We start from the raw sequence: 25165 nt of genomic DNA on the forward strand, positions 1-25165 counted from the left end.
TTGTCTATCCTTCACTGAGCTTTTACATGAAACCACATGGTTAATAAATGGAACGCTGCTGTTGGAGAAGTAGTGCACCGATGCATGCATATATACATACATGCAAGTTTTTTTCTTTCTTTCTGTTCCTGTTGTGTTTTGGTGACCGTATCTACCTACCTGCACAATATTGACATAGAGTAAAAAAAGGGACCTAGTCACTATCAGATGCTTATTAGAGGATCCACAGCCAACCTACTATGTATGCCTATGTAGTTTTAGATATGAGATTAGTGCTTCTCAAACTGTCTGGCGGGCCTTACCAGTGAGGCGGGCCTTACCGGTGAGGCGCCCCCTAGTTGCTGAGACACAACTGGAGAGGCAGTTTTCACAAAAGTGACTATAAGATGTACAGTCCTTTCCCTGGCTGCAACAGTCTCTGCTTTAGCAACATTATTGACCCATTTTGTTCCTATTTTTGATGTTGTACAGAGTTTAGGAGACAAACCAAGGGTAGACTGAGCAATAGTTTTTATTTTTGCATGGAATTCCCCCACAGGTGGTAAAGCCCCGGCATCCTCTTGGTTAGTCTGCTGAGGCCCAGCATCATTTTTCTCTGTTGGGTGAGGCTCCAGTAGAAAAAGTAAAAAAATTCTGTATTAGCTAAACGACAATGGTGTCATCCATCTAATCTGTGTGTGGGTGTTCAGAGAAAAAAAGGATTGGGCATTTTTAATTTCGACACGCCCAATCCGCTCTTTCTCACTAGAGGACACATCTATTGAGGTGGAGGGTTAGGAGGAATAGCTATCAGTAGCTTTAAAGTGACTCTGTACCCACAATCTGATTCCCCCCCCCCCCCCAAAACCACTTGTACCTTCGGATAGCTGCTTTTAATCCAAGATCTGTCCTGCGGTCCGTTTGGCAGGTGATGTGGGTACAGAGTCGCTTTAAGTGTGTTTGTTCAACATCTGTGTAAATGCCCTATGCCATGAAGCAATTATCAGCTGTATTCGGCCGATACCGATCGTTAAGGCCGAAAATCTTTTCATGTAATAGACAACGATCAGCCGACGTCAGCACAATGTTGGCTGATTGTTGGCTTTCAACAGGCTGAAATGCCAATGGATCAGCCTACATATAACAGAAGCGACGGCAATTCTTGGTAATATATGTAACTTCATGTCTGGATAGCGAGAAAACTTGCGGCCTCAGCTAGAGATATGGATGTAATGTAATGCGTTTGTCCACTATACAGGTCAGCGCACTGCGACAGTCTGTTTCCCTTCTGCAAAAAGATAAGGAATTTTTGAACCGGCAGAACATGGAACTGAATGTACGCTGCGCCCATGAAGAGGACCGCCTGGAGAGGCTTCAAAGCCAGCTGGAAGATGCCAAAAAAGCAAGGGAAGAACTGTATGAAAAATATGTTGCTTCTAGGTCAGTTCTCCAGAATTTCAGGCACTTAAAGGGAAACACACTGCCCTATCTGTGGGTAATAGGGTATAGAGCAGACAAAGCTGTGGGAAAAGATCTGCAATCATGCCCAAAGCCTTTAAAGTGACACTGTTACTAATTTCAAATCTATTGACAACTATAGATGCAAGCTTCTAAAGCAATTTCATTCTGAGAGTTGCTCCTGCAAAACCTGAGCTAAAGCAGTGTGTTTGTCACTGTGTATGTGTTTGTAAGTCATGAAAAGCTGCACAATGCTTATATATTGTATAAGTACCTTTATTTTTTTATTTGCAGAGACCATTATAAAACAGAATATGAAAACAAACTGCGAGACGAATTGGAACAAATTAGACTAAAGACAAATCAAGAAATTGATCAGCTACGTGGAGCATCAAAGGAGATGTATGAACGGGAAAACAGGTAATGGTATGCAAAGTATAAGCAGGTGCCAGCAATTGGCACATCCTTGGACAAGTGTAAGTGAGCATTCTACAAATGCATTAGATTTTCAGAAGTGGCGCAGGCTGGCGCATCCTTACACTGTCTTGCACCTTTTATAAGTTGTCTTAATTTTTTTGGCATAATTTTCACAACATTAGCCCTAATCCTTTTGTCAGTTAAGATAAATAAGGTGTCTAAAATGCATTGAAAATGTCGTAGTTTTAGTGCGAAATGCACTAAATTTTGGGACAGACAGTGTTATTAATGTGGACATATGTTTGTTGCAGACATGACCCATTGAGTTCTATAGGGCACGATAACTAGCATAGTGAGACTTATAAATATCATTGTTTTTCTTGAGCAATGCCTTTAGCTATGGCATTGTACTTTACATGCTTGTTACAGTCTGTGTATCTAGTATTTAGTTATGTTTGTTATTTTGTCTCTCCTTGTTACATCAATGTTTTTTATGATCGTTTTGGAGATGTCCTTCATATAATGCAGTCGCATGAGAAAGTGCTGCTGCTTTGTAATATGTTGGAAGCTTTAACCAGTTGTAAATCTACTCTGGGTGTGTCCCATTGAGCTCATCCCTTTAACTTGTTGGGAGAAGTTTTGACATTTGCAGTGTGTCTTTTTAGAATGTGTCCGAAAATGGTATTACATCAGCGCAACCAACAAGGTAATAGAATTAACAAAGGGCAGCACTTGACAATGGGTAGTACAGGACTGAGCAGCACACAACATGTCGAGGAAGTAGACGGCTGTTCTTAATTACAGGCTTAAGATACTTCTGTCTATTCACAAGTAACAGTCTATCAAGTTAATAATCTCATAATAAGCATGAGATAGAAACTCTTCAGTTTCTATCTGCCTTTCAAGCTTAATTATTTTCTTAATGTGGACTACAAGTCAAGGACAACAACTCCATCTTTGTTACTTGGTTAAATTAAAGGAAATCACAAAACAATCAGTGTTGCAGTCTTACAAGGTATTTCTGTACTAGTGACATTTTCAATTGGGAAATTATAAAATGTACTAAAATGTATAAAACCTGCTTGCAAATGTTCCTGTCCTCCAAGTTTTTTCATAGAACTTTACGCCCTGCAGGTGTAGTTAGAGAACACTCATTTCTTTCCTGGATTGCTAAACCCAGTCTGGAGAAGCAGTTGGTTGAGGGCTTTACTCTTTAGCTTCCTATTAGGTCTATGGAGCCTGCCTCCAGCAAAAAGCCAAGGTGTGAAGTCCTTAGCCAAGTGCTTCTTCTGGCTGGTTCTAGTTACCAGTAGGAGTCTCCAAAGGGAATCCAAAAGAATTAGTGCAGACACAGACAATGTCACAGACACATACGCCATCGTGGTCACCTGAACCATTTAGGAGCAATCACTAGCCGGTAACTCTCCTTATCCACCACTGGACAGCACCCGACAACATCCAACCAATGATAAAGTGATAATAAACTGCCAATCTCACCCATCCATGGTCTGTCTGTATGTAGTATCCAATGATGTGTGGGAAGAAACCGCATAGATTACTGGTATGAATCAGAGTCCTCGACCCTATTTTACCCAGTGGTGTCAATATGCCGGCTCTCCCTCCTTGCTCAGGACATATAGAGTTAACCCTGCAATGGGTCACCCTTGCTATCCCTTTTACACTGCCCCTATGATACCAAGTCCTCGTTCTGTGACCCCCTCCAACGTCTGTTTCAGCCAGTTTGCTGGGATCTTCAGGGAGCATGGGCATCAAGTTCAGGACATCTGTATCAGCATCAGGCGGGGTAATAGTTGGGTTACTGCTACAGTGGTAGCTAAAATGCTGTACCCACTGTTGCTGGTGTGCGTAGAGCGCTGGAGTGTAGGGCAATGGCTCCTCCAACGGAAAAAATGAAATATAAATTATTACTCTTGGCGATTCTAAAAAAATGTTTTTGTTTTTTGTTTTTTTGTGTACTTGCTGCCACTTGGTTGTTTCTGTTCTTCCCCTAAATCTATATGAGCTGCAGCATGTATTCCTGTCTGGGAAGGTAAAGGTCCCACAAGTTGGACACGCACAGATTTAACGTGTATATATGTATATATCGTCAAAAAAGTCTGCAGCACTCCATGATGTCAAAAAAAAGGTGACAGCTACTTTTTAGCTCTCTCGCAGAGCCGTATTCAAGCTGTGCATGATGGTAGGAAGTGCAAGTATTTACAATACATAGCTAATTTGCATACATAATTATTCATAAGTATTCCAAAGTGCATTCTACATGATTATATTACAGGAATAAATTTCATAGATATTTGTGCCCAATTCATTGTGCAATTACATCTTGTGATTCTTTAAAATCAGTAAAAAAGTCCATATATAAACAGATTGGGAGGCAGGAAATCCGGTGCACTCACCACTCCATTCACTGGAGGATGTATAACTCACTCTATTCCAGGAATGGCTGTCCAGGCATGATGGGAATTGTAGTTTTGCAACAACTGGAGGGCCAAAGGTTCCCCATCCCTGCTCTATTCAAAGAAGAAAGCAGACGTGTCGATGTAATGTCCATAAAGATGTACTATGCATGGCTCCACTGTTGGAACACACTTAGTCTTTATTCCAATATCAGCATTACAGGGAGAGAATACAGCGTGCTGTGCGGGTGGGATCACGATGAAATTATAAAGTACTGCAAATAATTCAGTAACACAATGAAACTGCAATGTGTGAACACAGCCTAGATGTTCTGCAACAGCTTCGGGTGGGGAATAGGCAGGGTGGGGGGCTGTAATGGAACAGCTGAGGGAAAGCATTGCATTCTGGAACCAGTAGTACTGATCACATCTGCTCAACCAGGAAATACAGAAACACAAAACAGAACAAAACCCCCCAAAACAAATGGATTTTTGGTAGTTTCAAAACTGGGATAGATAGGTAAGTATTGTTATATGCTTCTGCAGAAGTTTCATTTTTTTATTTTAACCTCTACCCGGAGTTCCCCTTTAAGGCATCAATCCAGAGCTGATTGGGGCCAAAGCACAATGTCCAATTAAGGGTCGAGTGTCCTGAAACTTCGGTTGTATCCAGACGCTGGCATACTTAACATGTCAGTTCTGGAGCTCCTGTTTCCACCATAACAGCTCTGTGGTCACCCATTGTATGGATTTTAGGACCTGTGATCGAGGTTGATGCCTGCCTGGCCCCACCACACCTTTTCACAAGTGCTGCTCTTACTTGTATTATATATATATATTTAAAAAAAAAATTGTAATTGGGTATTAAATGATGTGTTCCCATTGAAACTTTTTTTTTTATAAACATGTATACAAATATATTATACTGGTTAATTGTTGCAAGAAGAGACTGAAAGTTATACATGATATAGCATGTATTATTATACCCAATTATAATTTCCCTAGACCATGTAATCAAGCTGACTGTGATAATCATTCATTATTTTTTGCCCAATTGCTTTGAACTTTTCATTGTCTTCTAGGAATTTGAGGGAAGCTAAGGACAATGCTGTTTCCGAGAAAGAAAGAGCAGTGGCAGCTGAAAGAGAAGCTTTGGCTAAATATGACCAGATATTAGAACAGTAAGTGCTGTAAAATAACTCTCCTTTTTTGTTTGTTGAGTGCGGCATGTTATAGTTGTGTAGAAATTTGTATAGGTTTATTACTGTTATGTATAATACATATGCTGTTGTGTACCTGTGTGCTTTTAGCCGTCCAGGAAACCGTCACCATTAGGAAGCCATTGTTACAAGAGTAAGACATTTAGGTAAATGACAGTGTATGAAAACAATGTACCCCGGTAAGGAAAGATGGATGATGTTATATTCAATGGCAGAAATCTTTTTTTTCTATGTGTTTTGTACATTTATCTGATACTTTGGTTATACTTCATGTCAGTAAATGCAGTTAGATCTATATAGCTTGCAGCTTTATACATCTATATAGCGTGCAGGAGTCTCTAAATGGGTCCAGTCCCCTTCTCCCTATGCAAGAAATACCCACCCAGGCAACTTCTGTCTACATCATTGGTTGTTTGGGTATTTTTTGTGTTGAGATGGGAACCTGGTTACTCATCATTAGGAAGCCATTGTTACAAGAGTAAGACATTTAGGTAAATGACAGTGTATGAAAACAATGTACCCCGGTAAGGAAAGATGGATGATGTTATATTCAATGGCAGAAATCTTTTTTTTCTATGTGTTTTGTACATTTATCTGATACTTTGGTTATACTTCATGTCAGTAAATGCAGTTAGATCTATATAGCTTGCAGCTTTATACATCTATATAGCGTGCAGGAGTCTCTAAATGGGTCCAGTCCCCTTCTCCCTATGCAGGAAATACCCACCCAGGCAACTTCTGTCTACATCATTGGTTGTTTGGGTATTTTTTGTGTTGAGATGGGAACCTGGTTGCTCATCGAAAGAACTGCAGGGGGCGATCACCCTGACAGCTTTGAACTTACCTTGTTATCAGACTATATTTTGCAGAAGAAGTGTAAAGGTCTTTTTGAATATTGTTATGAGTTACTTATCCCTTAGGTTCTGTTAATGTTTTATGGTACATTTGTTCTCGTAAGATGTCATAATAAGCCACCACTGACTAATGATGGCAATGGGATATTGTGTATACAAAGAACACCAAGGACAAGCCATGATTGTAGAAGCAAATACATATTATTATGTAAAATGATGACAAAACACTAGGTTTGATAGGTATACTTTCTTACAGCCTACCTCTGATAGTGCTGCTTGTCACTTAGAAACTTTTAGTGCTGCATATGACATTCTAGAACAGCAAACTTGGCAACAATGTAGTCGGCATGTATATCGGCATGACACAATAAGGTATTTATTAAGGCTTTGCCACAGGGTTTTCAACTTCGTCTGGATGGACAGCATTCTATAGCTTTTTCATTTCAACACATTTCTGTTTTTACTTCAAGTGGCTTTAAAGTTATGAAGAGGAACCTGTGCATTCAGATTTTTTTTTTAGAACACCATTTCATAAATTCTTTACTGATGAAATAGAGCTGGATCACCTGTCAGATCATCTGTAATAAAGTAATACACCCCCTCACAGCTTGTCACTGCAGTATAATCCCTTTATACATACTTTACCTGGATGTGAGGATTGTTAGCTGAGAGGGAAAAAAATGAAAGGGCAAAAACACAAAGCCTAGGCGCCTGTACTTTTCACATTTAAAGAAAAAAAAAAAAAAAAAAAAAAGAAAAAAAGAATCTCTTAACTCTTGGAGACAGTGTATTTGTGCCGTTATTCGCCCCCCAAACCCCCCCCCCCCCCCCATCCTGGCTCATATATAAGGTATTTGAGAAGAGGGTCTCACCTGTCTGATGTCTACATTTAAAAAAAAAAAGTTTCCTATGTTTAAATCAGTCAGTCAATGTTATACACATGGCCACTAGGGGTCTCCTTTCCTGTCAAATGGCAGTCCATGCTCACTCTTTGCCGATGTTTGGTCTTTTCTCTGTTAAAAAAGAGAGACCAAACACAGACACTCCCAGTCCTTTGCACGCTCACAGACATGGCTTAGTATTGACAGCCATTCCTGAGTGAGCACGGAGCAGGACAAGTTTACACTACGCATGTGTACAGCTGCTTCACGTCCACATTGAGCAGCAGAGAATCCTGGGGGTGCTCACATTGAATGGTCAGCTCTCTTGTCAAACAGCACCAAAACCTCTGTAAACACACATATTATACTGACTGAATTGTTGTATAACAAAGAGCATTGTCTACAGGTAAACATGTATTGGTGATAATATAAGTAGCAAAAGTTAATACTGTATAATAATAAAGTTAGTTGTTCTCAGTTGATATAAAACCTGCATGATGAACAGAAAATAAAGAGAGTGAGTATATTTCAAAACTGCTTGCAATTACAACCCAATGTTTATTTCCTTAAAAAAAAAAATCCACAGTGCCTCTTTAACTTTTACTGCCGTATTATATGAGGCACTTAGTGAGCTTATTATAACGGCTTGATAATCATGTAGCAAGGGCTGCGCGGACATAGCAATGGATATATAGAAAATAATAAAGTTATACTTGCCCCCTTAGGCTCCCCAGGTGTCCTCCTGCATGTTTCCCGCTCACCGCAGACCCAGCTGACACTGCCGAGCCAGTCTCCACTGTGAGAAGACACTCATCGCCAATTACTGGTTTGGCGGTGTCAGTGGAGTCCATAGAAGATGGCGTCGGTCTGCTGCTGCCGCTTCTATTGCTCGGTGCGACAGAAGCAGATCGTTGCTATCTGCATTGTTGGTCTTTCAACATCCTGCTGTTAAGGATGTGATATTTTGTATATTTAGTGAATCCATTACAATATGGCGCTGCCTTTTAAACAAGTAGAGATATTTACATTTCTTACAGCTTACATTAATAAACATTAGTGCTACGTAACTCCAGTCAGCTAATCATTGCCTTTTTACATTACTATTACACGAAGAGATTATCAGCCAATAATCGCTTTGTGTAATAGGGCCTATAGCTGTGTGTACTTATTCTTATGTAAAACCCTTTTCTCCTTGTTCCTGTTCCTCTCTTTGTATGTTGTGTTATGTTGAAAAAAATAAAAACTTTATAATATAAAAAAAAAAATTACAACAACAAGCAAGATCAGTCAATTTGTATCAAGCATCAGGTTAGGTTAAGTTTGTAATTAGACATTTACGATGGCCTAATTATAAAAAAATGTATAGCTGATAGTTTTGCTATAAATGTTCAATGTACATGAAAATCAGAACATTACATTAAAAAAGTGCCTTTTAAAAATACAGTGGTGCCTTGGATTACAAGCATAATTCGTTCTGGGACCGTGCTTGTACTCCAAATCCACTCTTAAGTCTTACAAAATTTTCCCATAAGGAATCATTGAAATGCAGACAAATGGTTCCGCACTCCAAAAATAATCTTTTTTTTTTTCATTCTGAATAACAGGTAAAACAAACATTTAGAAAGCTGGATATGTCATATTATAAGTTACTATAGAGTATACACATAGGGGGACATGTATCATCCGGCGTAGCTGATATGCGAATGATTTTATGCGCAAATGGCCGATTTGCGAATAAAATATTCGCATATCTGCACTTTACGCCGGGGGGGGGGGGGGGGGCGGAGAGGTGGTGTGGAGGGGGCGTAACGGGGGGGGGGGGGGGGGCGCGGACTTAGACTTCAATTTATCATTTTTTCAACTAAAAGATACGCCGAAAACCTACTCCACCTTTCAGCTGGCGTAGGTTTTCGGCTGTGCGCTCCGACGCGCACAGGATTTATGTAGAGGCAGTCCGCCTCTACATAAATCTCCATAGCGCCGGAGATGAGGGGACATTTATAAGTCCGGCGTAAAAAACGCCGGACTTAATAAATGTCCCCCATAGAGTATAGCCAAGCAGCATGTGGAGTATAATGTATAATAAGTGCATGAGAATGAAAAAAAAACGGCAGCAGTTTGTACATACAGCATAGGACTGCAGATCCCCATAATGCAGTAGTGTAGTACAAAAGGCTAGAATAGAGAAGCAGGGCTGCTTCAAAGGTCCGTGTGGTCACATGACTGTAATGGGGAAGGGGTGTGTTCAGCATGGACCAATCAGGAAGTAAGAATCACAGAGCTGTGCAGGAGGATAGTGACAAACTTTTCTATACAGCAGTGTGAATAGCTGAGTGTAAGTGCAGGCACATTATAGCAGGAATGGAGAGTATGTGAAACACAAGGGCTTACAGAGATTGCAGGGAGCATGAAGGAATAAGCAGGGCATATGTGAGCACCATATAGCAGCACTCTGGGGAGAGAGGGGTTACAGCTATGGAGAGATTACCTCCACAGTCCTGTCCCCTGATGCAAGCTCCAGCCTGAAGTGGATCTGCTGCGATTTGGAAGGTGAGGGAGAGTTCCTGGGTGATAGCACAGTGCTGTAGACCCCGCTATGCAGACCGTGTCCCTCCCTGACTTTCCCTCCCACCCAGTACAGGGAGCTCTTAAACCAAAGCAATGCTCTTATTGCAAAACGCTCTCAATCTAAGTTACTCTTAAACCAAGGTACCACTGTATTTGACTAATTTAATTGCATTTGTTGCTAAACAGTACAACCGCATACCGGAAAAGGATGGCACTCCAGTGATTTTACTATATGAATGATGTATTCCAACTTAGGCAAGTGAGGTCATTATCTTTCCTAGGACCATTTGGTTATCATGTTCACCCCGTGAGATGCTTTCATTACAATGGCTTTTTGCAATTAATCCTTAATTAGATTAAAATACACAAACAAGACAAGCTCCTGGGGTAGGTTTCACTTTTGTCAGCTTTCAGACAGTAGAGAAGGAGTTCCTGCTTTCAGGAGCTCATATTTTGTGTAGATCAGTGGACCCCAATATTAAATGGCTCCCACGCCACTTTCAGATATGTTAGGTAGGGGGTTGAACCTGAGATGGCTTCTCAGCATTTCTAAGTGGATAACATAACATAACAGGCAAGTGCAGTTGTTTCTTGTGGTGTTTATTTAATCCTAGTAGCCAACACATAAAAAATTCTAGTACCTTTTATAAGCCAGTGTAAGGGTGTGTTTGCACAGAAAGATTTGTCTGACAGATATCCGACAGATTATTGAAGCCAAAGCCAAGAACAGACTATAAACAGAGAACAGGTCATAAAGACTGAGATTTCACCTCTTTTCATATCCATTCCTGGCTTTGATAAATCTGTGTGTGTAGACACACCCGAAGAGAATTCAAAGCTTGCATTGATATCGTCAAAATTGCAGGATGACTTTGGGGTGAGATAACATTGTTATACAGTAGTATAACACTTTCCGACCCCCGACCCCCCACCCCGGAAGTTAAAGAATGTATACATTACCTATTACGGTCGTCACGGTCCTCTTCTCTGGTGTCGGGTGACGTCAGAGCTGGGGGGCGGTCCGGGTCTTCTTCCTCTTCGGCGTCTTCATTGAGAGTGAATGGGAGAGAAAAGGCTGCTGGTGCACATGCGCACCAGCAGCCTTTTCATTGGCTGGAGCGCATCACATGGCTTCCAGCTTGCTCAGCCCTGATTGGCTGAGCTTGCTGGAAGCCATGTGATGCGCTCCAGCCAATGAAAAGGCTGCCGGTGCGTAAGCGCACTGGCAGCCTTTTCTCTCTCATGGACCCGGAAGCAAGAGACATCGCTGGACGGCGGAGGCAGGTGACGGTGAGGCGGACGGCGGGCGAATGGAGTGGCGATCGTCACCGGAGGGATGGTGAGTATGGTGTCTGTGTGTGTCTGTGTTTTTTTTTTGGGGGGGGGGGTCCCGCCGGAGTTGTCCTTTAATACTTGTGCAGACAGTGTGGTCGCTGATACAGGTAATCACTGATGGCTGGGGTGAAAAGCCCAGTGGAGTTTTTATTGTCACTAAATTAATAAAAGTGGTTTGGCCAGTGAAGTGTAGCTTTAAAGAATACAAGCGATTGCAGTCCTCATTCTGTAACTTAGTTACGTAATTTAAATCTTTTCTTGCTGCTTTATATGTTTAGGTTTTTTAACCTTTTTTTTCATGTGTACGGCAATCATACAACCTGTTTACAACCTACATATGTTTCCACATTTAAACGGTGGCTTTGTGGTCATCTTACCCATCCAGATGACATGAAAGATATTGCAGGTTCGAAATAGCTCTACTGCCATGACATATGCTATATCTTAATTGATACATCAGATTGATTCATGCCATGAATATGCAAGGAAGTAACTTTATTTTCATGTAGATGTGTGAATTACGTACTGGAATATTATTGCGCAATTATAGAGCCATGTTAGTCAGTGACCTTTAGATGTCATTATATATGTAACATGTTTTATGTAAAATGGTCTGTGTTCTATTAAAAAAAAATGCACTTGGGGAGAAGTAATCCTCTAACCACTTATTATACTGGCAGAACACAGTAATCACTGAACTCAAGGAGAACAGTGAAAAAATTCCAATGAAGTACTCAGTCAAGAGTCTCCACTGATCCCCCAAAAATTTACATATGCAAAACAAGAGTCCGTGGAGCCTCGGTTGCGAGTCTCAAAACACAGGATAACCAGATATCTCTAGCCTGTTGCCAACGGGGTGCCTCCATGATGGGGAGAGCACCACACCACCCTGATAAATAACCCCTTAAGTCCCACTCTGTTGCGAGTATTGGAACATAAATAGGGAAACAACAGGGTGGCCCCTTTTTGTCGATGTCTAACTCAAGGTGCAAGTATTGCGATCATTACAAGGGCTTGCCAAGGCAGGCTTCCATCCACAGACAGCCGTTTCGGGGTTTTTGCCCCTGGCAGGTCTGTATTGGCAAAGACTTCAGAAGAGAAGGATTTAGGGGTAGTGATTTCTGACTTAAGATGAGTCACCAGTGCAGCCAGGCCGTGGGGAAAGCAAATCGTATGCTGAACTGTATAGGTAGAGGTATAGCCAGTAGGAGAGATTGTGATCGAGCTGTAAAGAGATCTAGAGAGACCACATCTTGAATACTGTGTTCAGTTCTGGAGACCTCATCTAAAAAGGGATATTGATAAAATGAACAGATCCATAAAACAGATCAATAAAGACTTAAAAAACTACGCCAGAATTTTTTTTTTAAGCTTAACACAAATTACAAAGTTATATAACTTTGTAATGTATGTTAAAGGGGTTGGCCACTTTATAGTAAAATTGGTTTGTGTGTAATATAAGTAAGTGTATTCACATTACTTACTGACGGCAGCTCCCTGTGTACTTCATAGAGCTAATATCAGACTCCTCTCCTTCAGGCTGTGCCAACCCATTTATTAAGCTGTAAATCCTCAGTTGTACTTTAAGGATTTGAATCTGTATAGTCTGGGGGACAGAAGGGAAAGGGGGAACACGATCAAAACCTTTACATACTTTAAACAACTAAATAAGGTTCAAGAGGGAAGTGTTTTTACAAAAACGCTTACCTCAAGAACAAGGAACATAATCTGAGACTAATTGAGGAAAAGATCAGAAGCAACGTGAAAAAATATGACTTTACTGAAAGAGTAGTAGATTCTTGGAACAAATTTCCAGCAGATGTAGTAGGTAAATCTGAATTTAAACTGGGAAATAATAGGTCTGTATCATTTGCAGTCCTCAGCTGCTTGATTTTTGAAAGTGGCTCATGCTGTCATTTATATGGTGCCTTGTAAACCTTTTGGGTCCGTTCACACTGAGGAATACAGGCGTATAACCCGCCCGGACTCCGCCTGCGCACATTTCCGCCCGTGCCTTAGACTTCATTCTATGATTGGGTGAATTCCACCGTCCACCCAAAGAATTGATATGCCGCAATCCGCCCAACCGTAGAATGGAGTCTATGGCACGGGTGGAGATGCGAGCAACGGTCGAGGGCCGAATCTGCGGCAGGTGATCCGCCTAGAGTCCTCATTGTGGACACACCATTTCCCTGCAGAGAATCTGTTTCCAGCAGTTTCCAAGAGCTTGTCTGTGTACCACTTTTGTGCCAAAAAATGGTGCAAAACCCGACAAACAGTACGGGGAAAAGTCTAATTTATTCCCCGTATTGTGTTGCATGCAATCTTGTGGGCTGCAACTGTCACTCAATAATTAAAATCAGATAGCACCACAAAAAGTTGCAGTGTGGCCCAGATCTAAATGTCCTCTCCCCCTGGTGGTAATAGCCAGTTATCTGATATTTTGACACTAGCAATCAGCTCATAAGTTAGTTAACCCATAACTTAAGGGGTTATCCAGGATTGGAAAAAGCAAAGCTACTTTTTGGCAAAAACAGTGCCAAGTGTCCAAGGTTGTATGTAATATTACAGTTTAGCTCCATTTACTTCAATGGAACTGAGCTGCAAAACCTCAGCCAAACAAGGGGCACAAATTATGCTATTTCTGGCCTTTAAGATAGGTTTTATCCAACAAAGACACCCCTGCCGAGTTATTAACCAATATATATTTTGCCAAAAAGCCAAAGAAAGGTAAATAATATACCTTTGGGATACCGACCACTCGGTATCATTGTGAAAGAGATGGAAGGAATATGTGATCCTAGGCAAATGGTATATGAAGCTGGCTTTTAAGTTATACACCTGTCCCAGGTTACACTGGCAATCAACTCCGTGTTGGGGCAACTGCCCCAGGAAAAGGGCTAGTCCTAGTTGACACAAGTTTAGGCTGGGTTCACACTACGTATATTTCAGTCAGTATTGTGGTCCTCATATTGCAACCAAAACCAGGAGTGGATTAAAAACACAGAAAGGATCTGTCCACACAATGTTGAAATTGAGTGGATGGCCGCCATATAACAGTAAATAACTGCCATTATTTCAATATAACAGCCGTTGTTTTAAAATAACAGCAAATATTTGCCATTAAATGGCGGCCATCCACTCAATTTCAACATTGTGTGAACATAGCTTTTCTGTGTTTTCAATCCACTCCTGGTTTTGGTTGCAGTATGAGGACCACAATACTGACTGAAATATACGTAGTGTGAACCCAGCCTCAAAGTGTGAAAATACAATCCCTAAAAAATATAAACATTAAACTTACTATTTTATTCTATTTAGATTTATTGTATTGCCACCCTTTTTTGCGGTAATTTATTAGTGCTGTATGACATGAAATTGTCAAAACTTTTACAAGATTCTTGATGGCCCAGAAATGTATGACCTTCGTCATCCATATACTCCCCACTCATTCTTTTAACAGCATCTTCCTTTTATGTATATCTTAGCATTTATCCTTTCTCTAATAGATGTATACTTTTGCACAAGTTGTCTTCAGCTGTGAGCATACTTGAAAGCTAATATATCTGCCAGCCATGTGAAGCAATCACTGTTCACATGAAATTTATTATACATTTATGACTTATCTTACAAATTTGTACAGAGTATATGGAGGGAATGAGAAAATCACCCTTTTTTTCCTTTCATTTTCCTCTTTTGACAACTGCAAAAGTCACATTTTGTTGTCTTTTCCCGCTGGTTAGTGACGGAGACTGTTGCCTGTTATTTCCTTCATATGCCATATTTGATCATGCTATGAGAAGGATGCCCTGTGTCATACTAAAGACATGTTTCAAATGCCTGTAGATCCTTAGTACAGTTGTTGAACATGCCCAGCGTGTTTCAGCGAAGCAAAGGAAGATTGCTTACATTCATTCAAGTGTGCTGCACTAAGCCAAGAACGACAGATGCTATATTACAGCTGAAACTGGGAAGTTCATGCAGTCACTCAAGCAGCAGTTTCCTCATGGCAATACAATAGACTGCCTTACATCCTTTACACATACATGTCCGGTGGTAAAGATAGATCTTATACAAATGCTACCTTCTCTAATCATACTTATCTGCTGTTAAACAAGCAGCAGTTTCCTTTTGTTTCATATTGTGTGTTGTATTGCTATGTATAAGAATGTGTTGGTTACAATTCTTTAGCCCACACATCTTGTAAGTGATAGCCAAGCAGAAAATAAGGATGCTTCACACAGCGGACTGTAGGAACAAGCTGTAAGCAGCAAAAGGATTGAAATTCCACATTTATATATAGAATATGTGACACATGACAAATTATTCCCATGTTTTCTTTACAAGTGTATTAGATATATTGGGCTGGTATGTGGTATCAATAGAAATACAGGAAAGAATGTTATCATGTTGCAGAAATGTGCCAAATTAAATTCTGTGCGTTCTAATTAAAGAAGTCCCACTTAGCGAGAATATATTGGAGTTTCTCTAGAGTAAGAGAGCTTGTTCATCTGTCAGCTAAGTCACTTGTGTGTAGTGTGTGAGATGCTAGATCACCCATAATAGCTGGGGAGCTAATCCATTCTTGGAAATCCAAAGGCTGCAGCCCCCGCACTGCCACTGCACAATTTCTGACAGTCCTTCGGTCATCCATCTGCACTGCAGGGTATATAGGGGTTTTTTTTTATTGCTACAATGTACAGCTGATGGGATTCATGAACATGGACAAAGTTTTGAATGTGTTTTTGAATCCTGCATGATACTTGCAAAGTTATTTTATAGGCTACAAAATTTTGGTCGTCAGTTTATATGAATCTATATGCCGCAAACCAAAATATAGATTATTCTTAAGGTTTGATGCCGAAAAGGGAACAAAAAGTTGCTTTTTGACAGTTTTTCCTGCATATTTTTTTTTCACTTTAGTATATTTAGTATATTTTTTTCACTTTAGTATATATTACTATAGCCATGTGATTTTAGAATTGGGAGGAAAAAATGCCACAAAAATGCCAATAATTGATAGACATGCCATTTTGTTACCCTATAGATGTCTATGGAGGTTAAAAAAAATAAATAAACACACGTTTCTTGTAGAAGAAAAAAAAAACAAAGTTTGAGCATCCCTAAAAAGATTAGATACAGATAAGATATAGATACAAATCATACCTATTATATCCTTTCTGCCATGTGCGATATAGAACCTAAGGCAACATTGACTTAAACAAAGGTTTCCTCTAACAAGTTGTTATATCAGCTAATGAAATGTCCTTATTGGTTTCATTGAACCGGAATAGTCCTTGTCATTTCTGAAATATGTTCCAGTTCTACATGGATGCCTCTGAGATATTGTATTTCTTTGGTTAGGGTGATTCATTCTTTAGATTATTGCATAGTTTTATAGATCAATATGTTTATGTGTCTGACAACATTACATGGATGCCAAACTGTAAAATGTGAATATCTGCAACGTTTTTGTGGCGTGAAAATGGTTTTCTTGCTTGATCTTGTTTGCATCTGTCTCTTCCGATGTGTCAGTTCACTTTTAGTATAATGATGTATGCTCGGTTTTATTTGTCATGGATTATCATTTATAGAAACGGCTTGATCACCATCCTGATCTGCTGTGGTGCATATAAATGGCACATTTTCATCGGCCACAGATTGACCCGTCTCTGAATGTCCTAATGTTCCTATAGTATTCTGATAAAAAGCTTCTCACAGTCTGTCTGGCAAGATGTCCCATTAGTCTGATGAGATATGAGCCATTTATTACACATATCAGAATAAACGAACAATTCAATAAAGATTCTGCCATTTATAAGGTATATTCATCCTCACCTTTGCACCGTTTATAAATAGTCATAAATAATTACTTTACTGAAAGAGTAGTAGGTGCTTGCAACAAACTTCCAGTAGGTGTGGTAGGCAAATCCACAGCAACTGAATGTAAGCATGCCTGGCATAAACATATATCTATAAGGCCTCATTCACACGTTCCATAGTTTTTCAGGGTCATATTATGTTTCCAATCGTCGTCTGCAATCCACTAAAGATTTGTCCATAGTACATCTGTAATCCGTAATGGGAAGGTGATAGTTAAATTAGGGTGATTGTTATTTTATGGGGACGTTATTTCTTTAAAAATTACAGACACTCCCATCGACCTCTATTGGTAATTCTATGCCGCAATTACAGACTATACTACGGCGTGTCCTATTTTTTCCAGCATGGATTGCGCATTTGTAAAACTACAAGTAATGTGATTTAGCCCAATAGAAATTAATGGGCCCTACTTTAGTCCGTAATTACGGATCAAATTTACGGAATGTGTGGATAAGGTCTAAGAGAAAAAGGAAATAATATAAGAGCAGATAAGACTAATGTGCTGACAATCTTGTATGTTTCTGGACTAAAAAACTGCACATATTGCATTATCTTCTATGTTGTGTTGTATGCTTCCTATGTTATGGCCTTTATTGTAAACCAAAACTATAGGCACTGTCTGCTGTCGCTGAAAACACTCAACAAGCTGGTTGTGAGGCTACTAGAGATGAGCGAACCTCAAGCATGCTTGAGTCCATCCGAACCTGATCGTTCGGCATTTGATTAGCAGAGGCTCTCCAGGGAGCGGGATACAAATTCAGAGCGATCAGGTTCACACGAAAAGGGAACCTGTCAGCACCCTGGGCCCTCCCCCAAGTGCAGACAGTGTGCTGTAGTTGGCCATCCCTTAGTGAGCTTGGTGCCTTTTGGTAATTTGCATCCCCTACTGTAATGAAGAGTCAAGGAGGAGTTGTAGCTCAGCGTTTCTGCCTCACTCTGTACAACTCGCTCCTTCCTCCTTTTCTTCATGAATAATCAATGCTGCCCTGCCTCCTGCTTACTCAGCTGTCAGTCACTATCTGCCAATAGAGGACTGATTTATTTATTTATTTATTTTCTCAGTAATGTATCATTTTTAAAATTGCAAAGAATTCCCATTGTGGTCCACATTAGTTTTAGTTTTTTCAACACAAAGATGAAAAAAATAATAATTTAAAAACGAATTTGGACGTAATTGGGAATTCTTTTCACTTTTAAAAATGATACAATAATGAGAAAAAAAATTATTAATTATATTTAATCTCCATCAGGGGATTCAAACCAAAGAAAGAACTGCTGGTCAGCTCTATACTGGTGACTTACCACTAGACCACAGATTCTACACATTTGGGCTCAGAAATTCAACTATATCTGAGTGTTTCTTTTAGACATAACCTGCTCACGGAGGATTGATATGCAATCAGAGACACTGGCTGACAGCTGAGCAAGCAGGAGGTCGGGCAACATTTTAATATTCATGAAGAAGAGGGAGGAGGACGGAGTGGTGAGGTGTGCTAGTGTGTGGCACTTTTTGACTCTTTATTACAGTAGGAGACGCAATATTATGCATAATCCACTGCATAGACAAATTACCAAAAAGTATCATGCTGACAAGGGGACTGCCAGCTACAGCACACTGTCAGCACCTCAGGTAGGGCCCGGGTGCTGACAGATTCCCTTTAAGGCCGTAATACATGGCACAATGTGAGGAGAAAGTGAGCGCCGACCTGCCAGGTTAACACTCGCTTCCTCCTCATTCCCTGCTTGCTGCCTGTGCTATTACACACACAGACAGCAGCAGGGAGGCCGTGAGGAGTTGCAGGAGGGGCTGTCCTTGAAGAGAGCGACAGTCTGCTGCTGCCGTTCCTATTACACAGAGCGATGGGCAGCAGATGTTGCTATCTTGATCAGGATTTTTCATCCTGTTGAAAGAACACGATCAGCCAACATTGTGCATGTGTGCCAACCGTGGTCTTTTAACTGGCACTGTTACACCAAACAATTATCATCCAGTAATTAGCCAAGTATGGCCGATAATCATTTGGTGTAATAGGACCCTCTAATATGTTGCATCTCTAATATGTTGCAATTTAGGATACATACTACATGGAAAGGGCCTTATGACAACTGTGTTTTACTCTGTAATAAGGGGCACTCTAAATAATGTACTGGAGTAATTTCAGATGGAGGCATATGGAGATTCTGGATGAAAAAAGGAATAGTTGCATACTCACAAGGAGTGTTAATTCTGACGTATGGAGGTACTGCAGGGAACTCTGCATGCCAAATGGTTCTTCCATAAGCCTAAAGCTTGCCATATACATAAGATAGCTGTACCTTCCAATTCCCCCAAAAATGTGCATGCTTGGCAAGGGAGGAATGTGTTTTCAATGGGCATGGCCTGCCTTTGACAACCTTTTGCATCATCTTAACTCCCTGAGAAAAAAAGATTGGGCAGTTGAAATTCTGTATCAGCTCCAACACAGGAGCCAGAAGCAACAAACTCTGCAATCTAAGTACTTCTATATTGTATTGTGAGCGAGTTTTGGAGCGTGCGAGTTTTTGATCTAAAGTGTGTTTTTGTCTCAAGTGTGGGACTTTAATATTCTGGGACTTTAGATTCGGGGAGTTTTAGAGGAAAACAAATTGTTTATTTGCTTTTGAACACATTGTTTGCTTTTGTTGCTTGTTTGTTTTTTCTTTCTTTATACATAATATCCCCATATAAATGAGCGCCATGTTTGACAATGCGGCCCAATGTACATCTTGTGCGATGTATGCAATCCTTGATCAACCGATCGAGGGTGCATACCATTGTGGAAGATGTGTGCATGTTGCTGGTTTGGAAGCCCAGATCCTGGATCTAAATGAGCAGCTGCAACGATTGAGATGCATTGGCAAACTGGAAAGGGGTCTGCTTCTCACTGAGCAAGCACTCCAAGGGGTAGATGGGGGAGAGTGTGATAGCATGGAGGTACAGGAGGAAGAGGCAGCTAGTTGGGTCACAGTTAGAAAAAGGGGTAGAGGGAAGAGTGTGAGGGAGGCCAGTCCTGATCTGGCACACCCCGACAAGTTTGCCAAATTGGCGGATGAGAGGGATGTTGATTCAGGGGTGGCATTGCTGCAGCAGGACACTGCCTCTGAAAGCCAGGGGGGTGTCTGCTCCAGTAAGGTGGGAAACAGGAGTTCAGGGCAGGCCAGGCAGGTACTGGTAGTGGGGGACTCAATTATTAGGGGGACAGACAGGACAATCTGTCACAAAGACCGGGATCGTCGAACAGTGTGTTGCCTTCCTGGCGCTCGAGTTCGTCACATCGCGGATCGGGCTGACAGATTACTGGGAGGGGCTGGCGGTGACTCAGCAGTCATGGTGCACATTGGCACCAATGATAAAGCTAGAGGTAGGTGGCGGGTCCTTAAAAATGATTTCAGGGACTTAGGCAGGAAGCTTAAAACTAGGACCTCCAAGGTGATTTTTTCCGAAATATTACCTGTACCACGAGCCACACCTGAGAGACAGCGAGAGATTAGGGAGGTAAATAAATGGCTCAAGAGCTGGTGTAGGATAGAGGGGTTTGGGTTCATGGAGAACTGGGCCGACTTCTCGGTCGGTTACAGGCTCTATGGTAGGGACGGGCTGCATCTCAATGGGGAGGGTGCAGCCGTGCTGGGGGAGAAGATGGCTAAGAGGTTGGAGGAGTGTTTAAACTAGGGACCGGGGGGGAGGGCAACTACAATATAGTAAGTAAAGACAGAGTAGATGGAGAGCTGGGCCTAGATTATGGAACTGGGGGTGGAGCGGCGGGAGGGGTTAGAATAGTCACTAGTGATAAAAGGAAAGGGAATATGGACAAATATATTAAATGTATGTATACTAATGCTCGAAGCCTCACTAATAAAGCTGAGGAATTAGAACTCATAATGGTTGAAGAGAAATATGATATAGTGGGGATAAGCGAGACATGGCTGGACGAGACCTATGACTGGGCCGTTAATATCCAGGGTTATAGTCTATTCAGAAATGACCGTAAAAATAAGTAAGGGGGAGGGGTCTGTCTATATGTTAAATCATGCCTTAAGCCTATTCTGCGGGAGGATATATGTGATGATAATGTGGAGTCTCTTTGGGTAGAAATAAGGGGAGGGACGAAGAATAATAAAATTCTTATAGGAGTGAGTTATAAACCTCCAAGTATAGTGGAAGAATCAGAAAATCTTCTTATAAGACAAATAGATGTGGCAGCGAATCAGCGGGAAGTCATTATTATGGGGGACTTTAACTACCCAAATATCAACTGGAAAGCAGAAACCTGCAGCTCCAGGAAGGGAAGCGTGTTTTTGGAAATAGTAAAAGATAATTACCTTTCCCAACTAGTAGAGGAACCAACAAGAGGGGGGGCCCTTCTGGACCTGATCTTAACCAATAGGCCCAACAGAATATCAAAAATAGAGGTGGGGGGTCACCTAGGTAATAGTGACCATAACATAGTAAGTTTTCAATTATCCTTCAATAAAATGATTAGCAGAGGGGCTACAAAAACATTAAATTTCAGGAAGGCTAATTTCCAAAAACTAAGAGAGGACCTTGGGAACATAGACTGGGGCAATGCCTTCAGAAATAAAAGTACACAAGAGAAGTGGGACATATTTAACAGCATCCTGGGTAAATCGTGTGAACGACACATACCATATGGGAATAAACGTAGTAGAAATAAGAGAAATCCAATGTGGTTAACTACAGCTGTAAGGGGTGCAATAAATGATAAGAAACAAGCATTCAGACAACTAAAACAAGAAGGTAGTGGGGAAGCATTGAGCAACTATAGACAGAAGAATAGAATGTGTAAAACGCAAATAAAAGAAGCAAAAATAGCAACAGAAAGAAGGATAGCCACAGAAAGTAAAACAAATCCCAAAATGTTCTTCACCTATATAAATAACAAAAGACTTAAAACCGAAAATGTTGGTCCCCTCAAAAATAATCTGGGTGTAATGGTGGAGGGGGAAGAGGAAAAGGCCAATCTACTAAATACATTCTTCTCTACTGTATTCACAGAGGAGAATCCCATAACAGACGATATGACTAGGGATAATGTTAATCCTCCCATAAATCTCACCTGCCTAACACAACAAGAAGTGGGGAAACGCCTTAAAAACATTAAAATCCATAAGTCACCGGGCCCAGAAGGTATCCATCCTAGAGTTTTGCAAGAATTAAATACTGTGTTGGACAGACCGTTATTCCTATTATTTAAAGATTCTATTACGACAGGGATTCTTCCACAGGACTGGCGCATAGCTAATGTGGTACCAATATTCAAGAAGGGGTCAAGGAGTGATCCTGGAAACTACAGGCCTGTAAGTCTAACATCTATAGTAGGTAAAGTATTTGAGGGGATTGTAAGAGATGCTATACTGGAGTATCTTAATGAAAATAATTTTATGACGCAGCACCAGCATGGATTTATGAGGGATCGGTCCTGTCAGACTAATCTGATCGGCTTCTATGAAGAGGTAAGTTATAGACTGGACCTGGGGAGGCTGTGGATGTTGTGTATCTGGACTTTTCAAAGGCATTTGATACTGTGCCGCATGAAAGGTTGGTCTACAAAATAAGGATACTGGGACTCGGGGAAAACGTATGCAAATGGGTAAGTAACTGGTTGTGTGATAGAAAACAGAGGGTGGTCATTGATGGAACATATTCAGATTGGGTTTTAGTTACTAGTGGGGTACCACAGGGGTCAGTGTTGGGTCCACTCCTTTTTAATATTTTTATTAATGATCTTGTAGAGGGGCTACAGAGTAGAATCTCCATTTTTGCAGATGATACTAAACTGGGTAAAGTAATCAGTACAGAGGAGGATAATATATTACAGAGGGATTTGGAGAAGCTAGAGGCTTGGGCGGAGAAATGGCAAATGAAGTTTAATGTGGATAAATGTAAGGTTATGCATTTGGGCCATAGAAATAATAAGTACAGTTATGTGCTAAATAATAAAACACTGGGTAAAACTACTTCCGAAAAGGACCTGGGGGTATTGGTGGACAGTAAACTCAACTTTAGTGATCAGTGCCAGGCAGCAGCTGCCAAGGCTAATAAAATAATGGGGTGCATCAAAAGAGGTATAGATGCTAAAGATGAGAACATAGTTTTGCCTCTTTATAAATCACTGGTCAGACCACACATGGAATACTGTGTACAGTTTTGGGCACCGGTATATAAGAAGGACACAGCTGAACTAGAGTGGGTGCAGAGGAGGGCAACAAAGGTCATTAAGGGAATGGGTGGGTTACAGTACCAGGACTGGTTATCACGCTTGGGGTTATTTACGCTAGAAAAAAGACGTCTTAGGGGCGATCTGATCACAATGTACAAATATATGAATGGACAGTACAGAGATTTTTGTAGTGGTCTTTTTACTCCTAGGTCTGTAACAATGACAAGGGGGCATCCTCTACGTCTAGAGGAAAGAAGATTTCATCATCAGCATCGACGCGGGTTCTTTACTATACGAGCGGTAAGACTGTGGAACTCTCTGCCACATGATGTTGTCATGGCTGATTCATTAAATAAGTTCAAGGGAGGCCTGGATGATTTTCTTGAAAAATATAATATTACAAGTTATGGGCATTAGATTTCTGGTGATACGTTGATCCGGGGATTGTTCTGGTTGCCATTGCAGTCGGGGGAGGGGGGGGGGAGTTTCTCCCTGTGGTGGGGCGTTTGTCTTCTGCCCCATAGGGGTTTTTCGCCTTCCTGGATCAACACAGTAGGATTTTCCTAGGTTGAACCTGATGGACTCTTGTCTTCTTTCAACCTTATTTACTATGTTACTATGTAGAACATAATCTCTCCCAACATCTGCAGACAATAAGAGTCCAGGGACCACCGTACAGGAGAAAACGGTTGGCCAGTCCACTCAAAATCAGCAGGTTCAGCCAACTCTTAAGCTAGGTTCACACTGCGTTTTTTGCAATCCGTTTTCTTCATCCGTTTTTGCAAAAAACGGATGCATTTGTGTGCATCCGTTTTGATCCGTTTTTCCATTGACTTCCATTGTAAAAAAAAAAAAGGATCAAACGTTTTTTTTTTTTTTTTTTTTTTTGACAGACACAAAAATGTAGCTGACACTACTTTTGTGTCCGTTAAGAAAAACAGATCCGTTTTGATCTGTTTTTTTTTTTTTTTTTACAATGGAAGTCAATGGAAAAACAGATGCACCCAAATGCATCCGTTTTTTTAATCAGTTTTTTGCAAAAAAAAACAGATGAAAAAAACGGATTGCAAAAATGCAGTGTGAACCTAGCCTTATCTGAAATGTTTGGCCGACTAAAATGCCTCATGTAAACCTAGCCTAATACCTGGACACCCCTATACACCCCATTTTCAGAGTGTTTTTTTTTTTATTGTTTATATAAAAATGTAAGAAGAAAAGCCTGAAGGCGCCTTTACAAACTGAACCTTTCATTTTTGGCCTGAAAAGTCCTTCCAAAAGGTTCCTGTTACATCACACTTGACAGATTTTCCATTAAAGTTGATAAACATTCTATACAAATATGAAGTGTGTCTGTATAATAGACAATCTTAAAGAGCTGGTGATGCAGATTTAAAATCAAACAGTGTCTTCAGTTAGCAAATGGTATTGTTCCTTGGGTATGAAAACCACAAATTAGAAGGTATACTGTATGTGTGGGTAAAACACGCTTCTTTTTTTTAATAAGTTTATGCCCCAGGGTATTTGCCATGAATAATCTGTGAAGCAATATCTGTGTACAGACATCTACAGGTCATTGAGTTCAATCAACACATGTTCTACCTTGACGTTTTCTTAGCTGTTTGTTGATTTGTTTTGTACCATGGATCTTGAGGTCACCTTATCATGGTGGGATGGTACACACTATTTAGTCAAATGGTATGCGAAGAACCTCATTTGTTTTCTAAAGTAAGGCTATGTTCACACTGCGTAAAACTACGGCCGTAGTTTTGCGGGGTGGGACATAGCCTATGTGCAATGGGATCCCGGCCGGAGCATACACACATTGTATACGCTCCGGCCGGGATCTGTGCGGCGCCGGAAAAAACTGACAGGTCAGTTTTCTGCAGCCGGAATTCTGTGAATTCCGGCCGCAGAAAGACCTGTCAGTTCACACAGTGAAGCGAGCGGCCGGTCTCA

General features: G+C 40.8%; 1 protein-coding gene across 4 annotated transcripts in view; it reads left to right on the forward strand.

Annotated features, from left to right (window-relative positions):
• The window catches only part of PIBF1 (progesterone immunomodulatory binding factor 1), a 123872-nt gene that overhangs the window by 28891 nt on the left and 69816 nt on the right, over positions 1-25165 (forward strand). For all 4 annotated transcript variants that reach the window (XM_069970614.1, XM_069970611.1, XM_069970612.1 and 1 more), the window contains exons 8-10: positions 1238-1419; positions 1732-1857; positions 5351-5449. In XM_069970614.1, the coding sequence (XP_069826715.1) occupies positions 1238-1419; positions 1732-1857; positions 5351-5449 (407 nt within the window). The remainder of the gene's footprint in view (positions 1-1237; positions 1420-1731; positions 1858-5350; positions 5450-25165) is intronic.

Source organism: Dendropsophus ebraccatus, chromosome 5 (genome assembly GCF_027789765.1).
Source record: "Dendropsophus ebraccatus isolate aDenEbr1 chromosome 5, aDenEbr1.pat, whole genome shotgun sequence".
NCBI classification, from domain to species: Eukaryota; Metazoa; Chordata; class Amphibia; order Anura; family Hylidae; genus Dendropsophus; species Dendropsophus ebraccatus.